This window comes from Vespa mandarinia, chromosome 21 (assembly GCF_050613455.1).
Source record: "Vespa mandarinia isolate Hongniang chromosome 21, ASM5061345v1, whole genome shotgun sequence".
Lineage (NCBI taxonomy): Eukaryota > Metazoa > Arthropoda > Insecta > Hymenoptera > Vespidae > Vespa > Vespa mandarinia.
Window position 1 is genome coordinate 3098139 of NC_140830.1, and position 4362 is coordinate 3102500.

At 34.1% G+C, this 4362-nt stretch overlaps 1 protein-coding gene across 3 annotated transcripts in view; it reads left to right on the forward strand.

Annotated features, from left to right (window-relative positions):
• LOC118444046 (sodium-dependent neutral amino acid transporter B(0)AT3) overlaps positions 1–4362 on the forward strand; it is a 20584-nt gene continuing 16222 nt past the window's right edge. Inside the window, exons 1-2 of one of the 3 annotated variants that reach the window (XM_085663258.1) lie at positions 1–160; positions 2042–2311. In XM_085663258.1, coding sequence (XP_085519384.1) covers positions 2056–2311 — 256 coding nt within the window. In that variant the 5' untranslated portion in view covers positions 1–160; positions 2042–2055. Of the gene's footprint in view, positions 161–739; positions 2312–4362 lie in introns of those variants that run through there. The other 2 variants (XM_035871888.2, XM_035871887.2) reach the window with 2 other exon arrangements.

A 4362-nucleotide genomic window follows, 5' to 3' on the forward strand; every position in this document is an offset into this window, starting at 1 on the left:
GGAAGGCATCGCTGTTTTGCCGACCGGCTCCCTCGCAGAGCGTGTTTCGCGCACGAGCATCAACGTCGTCGAAGCACAAAAGCGACTACATACGTCGTCCCCTCAAGGCTCAGTCCAATATCGTCGTTCGTGGAGCACACACATTCTCTAACACGTCAAGGTACACCTATTCGTTAGTGATTACCATTTGCGATCTGTGATTTTCGTTTCGGAGAAAACGTGAGAAAGAAAAAGAAAGAGAGAGAGAGAGAGAGAGAGAGAGAGAGAGAGAGAGAGAGAGAGAGAGAGAGAAAGAGAAAGAGAGAGGGAGAGAGGGAGAAAAGGAAGGAGAGAGAGAGAGAGAAGGAGGAGAGAGAGAGAGAGAGACAGAGATAGATATATAACTCTCTCTCTTTTTTAAACAGGGGGTTGATTTGATCCTAAATATCGCTAAAGGGTTGAGTCTTGTAAAACAGTATACATGGGTTCTACGTTTGTCCGATATACGGCACGTATACAAATCGACGATTGTACCCATCGTAATTTAAAAAGTATCAAGTTTAAGTAATCGACAAAAGTTTATAATAAAATTTTAATATATTCTATAATAAATATAAGAAGTAAATATAGATATATGTATATATGTAATTAATGAATGAATTATGAAAGAGAGGACCTGAGTTGACGTGTTTGTGAGATATACATACATACATACATATATATATATATATATATATATATATCATATATATATATATGTATATATAAAGAAAGATTTATAAAGGGAGAAAGAGAAAAAAGGAGAGTAAAAGTGTAAGAGAGAAAGAGAAAGAGAGAGAGACAGAAACATTGATATATCTTGAAGATCTTAAGAGAGAAAGAAAGAAAGAAAGGAAGAAAGAAAAAGAAATAGAAAGAGAAAAAGATAAAAAAAAAGAAAAGAAAAAAAAGAGAGAGAGAGGTAGTTTCTTTCTCAAGGGGGCGTCGTGTCGTTCGCTTTTGTATCTCGACACGCGGTCTCGCGCGATTAATCGATCGCGTCACTTTCCTTTAGAAGAAGAATCAAACAACCTCTGCTATTCCTTATCACGAAAGTGTCCGATGACAAAAGTGTTGTAATAAATATCAAGAGGTGTGATACGAGCAAATACCGAAAGGAAAAAAACGTGACAAAGTTCTTTGAGAGTGTCATCGTCCATCCTCCTCATCCTTTTCCTCCTCCTTCTTTTTCTTCCTACTCCTACTCCTCCTCCTCCTCCTCCTCTTCCTCCTTTTTGTTCTCCATCTCCCCTTTTCCTCCTATTCCACCTTCACAACTACGACCACCACAGCTTCCTCTTCCTCGACACTATTTATCCTCCGTATCGCGTTGACGACACTTATATGAGCTTTCAACGAGTCCAACGATAGAAAGTCTTTGATTCTAACTTCGAATCTAACGAATCATATTACTAATCTTCTTTCTTTTATCTGCTAAATAGAGATATACGATGCTTCCTATTCGATCGCTTGAAAAATCATTTCGATCGCTCAATCCTAACACATTTATACGATAGAAATTAAATAATAGAAATTAATATCGATACGGATATATATATATATATTTATATATATATATATATATATATATATATATATATAGAGAGAGAGAGAGAGAGAAAGAGAGTGAGAATTTGATATATCTCTAATTAATCAATTTAAAGAGGATTCTAAAGACGGATTGCAAAAAACGAAAGTTTGTTGATCACAAATTGTTATTTGTTATTTACGCATTGTTGTTATTCTTAACGCGAGATCCGGTCTTCGTAAATATATAAATATATATATATATATATACTATATATGTATATAATATATACTTATCTGAAACGTCCGATGCTTCAAGTTTTATCGAAAATCCGATCAATGTTCTTTACCATCACGAAAGAATAAAATAAAAAGACAGACAGAGAAAGAGAAAGAAAGAGAGAAAGATATATATATATATATACATATATATACATATATATATATATATAAGAAGAAGGATATAAAAGAAAAATAAAAAACAACAAAACTAAAGAGAAGATTAGAACGATGGTCGTGAAATCTGAAAGCACGAGGAACGGTCACGAGCTGGCTCCTCTAAACGATGATCGTCAACCTCCTCATAACGTGACCATTGTGGTTTCCGGAAATCAAAATGCATCGGCTGTCAACGCGGAACCAAGAACGGAAGATAACAGAGCGGCATGGAGCGGGAAGATGCAGTTTTTCCTGAGCATCATTGGTTACAGCGTCGGTCTTGGAAATATATGGAGGTTCCCTTATTTATGCCAACAGAATGGGGGCGGTAAGTATTTATTTGTTCATTTCGTTATCTTTGTTTCTAATCCTCGTTCCTCACCCACCCAGCCTTCACTCATCCTTCTAAAAAAATTCATTACTTCTCTAATCCCAAAAGAAAAAAATGATCTTTCGGATCATTTCCCCCCCTTCCCATCTCCGCGACCCCCTTCACAAATCGTCCAAATGAAACTGGAATCAATCGAAGTTTTCTTTTCTTCTCCTTTTTTTTTTTTTATTTTCTTTTGTTTCTCGCAATCTAATTCGTTCTTCGATTTTTGTCGATCCCGCATTAATTTAAACGTTGACAGCTTTTTTTGTTTTCTTCGTTGCATTTTTCGTTATTAAGATGATAAATAAAAAAAAAAAGAAAGAAAAAAAAGAAGAGAGAAAAAAAATATAAAGAAAAGAAACGTCGAGCACGCAATTTTTCTTCATTTCTACACGCGATACTTTGTTTTTTTCCTTGAAACATATGTACATAAGTTCGTTTAAAAGAATTTCGAACGTTCGTTTGGTTCGACTCTTCGAGTTGCGTAATCAGTTCTCGTTGTAGGTATATATATATGTATATATATATATATATATATATATATATATATATATATATATATATATTTTTTTTTTCCTTCGTCTTCTTTTTTTTTTTCTTCGTAGAAAAAAGATCGATCGATTCGATCCTTAAATTTCGAGGTAACCATAATGGTCCAAAAATATGAGAAAATATTCCTTTCGGTATATATTCTCATAATGAAGAAGACAAGAGATCTTCTCTTTTATTACGATAGTTTTAATGAATGAATTTTTCGTCAATGAATTCCTTCGCTTACTAGATATTTGCTCGTAGATCTGTTTTCAAAAGACTATTTAAAGAACATTCACATTTGGCACGGTTTAACATCGAAATTCATACGTTGGAGCACGTCTCGTGTTCGTGAAAATCATGACGCGCTTCTAATTCTGTGCACTTTAATGATATTTTTAAATATGTCATCGTCGAGGTTATCTCAATTTTGAAATAAATTTTAAATATACGATAGAATTTCAATGATCTTCCCTTCTTGTCGGATCAATGGGTTCTTTTTTTTTTACACCTACATGTATAACATATATATATGTATGTATACGTATACATATAAAATTTATATGTCCTTGAAAATGATCAAAGAATTTAGAGAAGAGAAAAAGAAAAAAAAATAAATCAGGATCTACAAGGATCGGACTTTTACTTTCTATTTCTCTTTCTCTCTCTTTCTCTCTCTCTCTTTTTATTTTTTGCTTGAATGATATCATGCAACAACGTCAATTTCAGGAAGATCTTGCTGGCTATGCGTTTTCGAGATTAGCGAATGTGGGTCGGCAACATCCTACGAGATTTTCCCCTTTAGCATGCGCCACAGAGATTTCACGTTCACGTTTAATGCCTCGTCTTTGCCACGGCCGCCTTTCTCGTATTCGCCCACGCTTCGGTTCTTTCTGAACAGATACCTACACACACACACACACACACACACATATATATATATATACATACATATATGTATGTATATGTATCTTAGAACTAGATATCGAATTCTTCGACTAATCTGGAATATCTCAAAGAAATCACTTTTCCAAAGAAAATAAATCGTTCCTCGATGAGACCTTTAGAAACATTACAAATTTGATCTTGGGGTGTTGGAAAACAAAATAAAAAAAAAAAGAAAAAAAAAAGAAAAAAGAAAAAGAAAAAGAAAGGGGAAAAGTCAACGTTCGGAACGAAAAAGAAATAAAAAAAAAAAAAAAAAAAAAAAAAGAAGAAGAAGAAGAAGAAGAAAAAGGATTAGATCAAATGAGAAATTTTAGATCAAACGAGAAATTTTAAAGCAAACGAGAAATTGGACATGACAATAATCGAATAAGTCGATCTCGAGCATTAACTCTTCGAAAAATCCTATTTCCGTAGTAGAGATTAAAACGAAAATAGAATGTCTGGATGCTCCAGAGTACAACGATGGAAGTCGATCCCTTTGGATTGGATCGGATCGTCCTTGCCTCGTCGACCATGTAACGCGACGA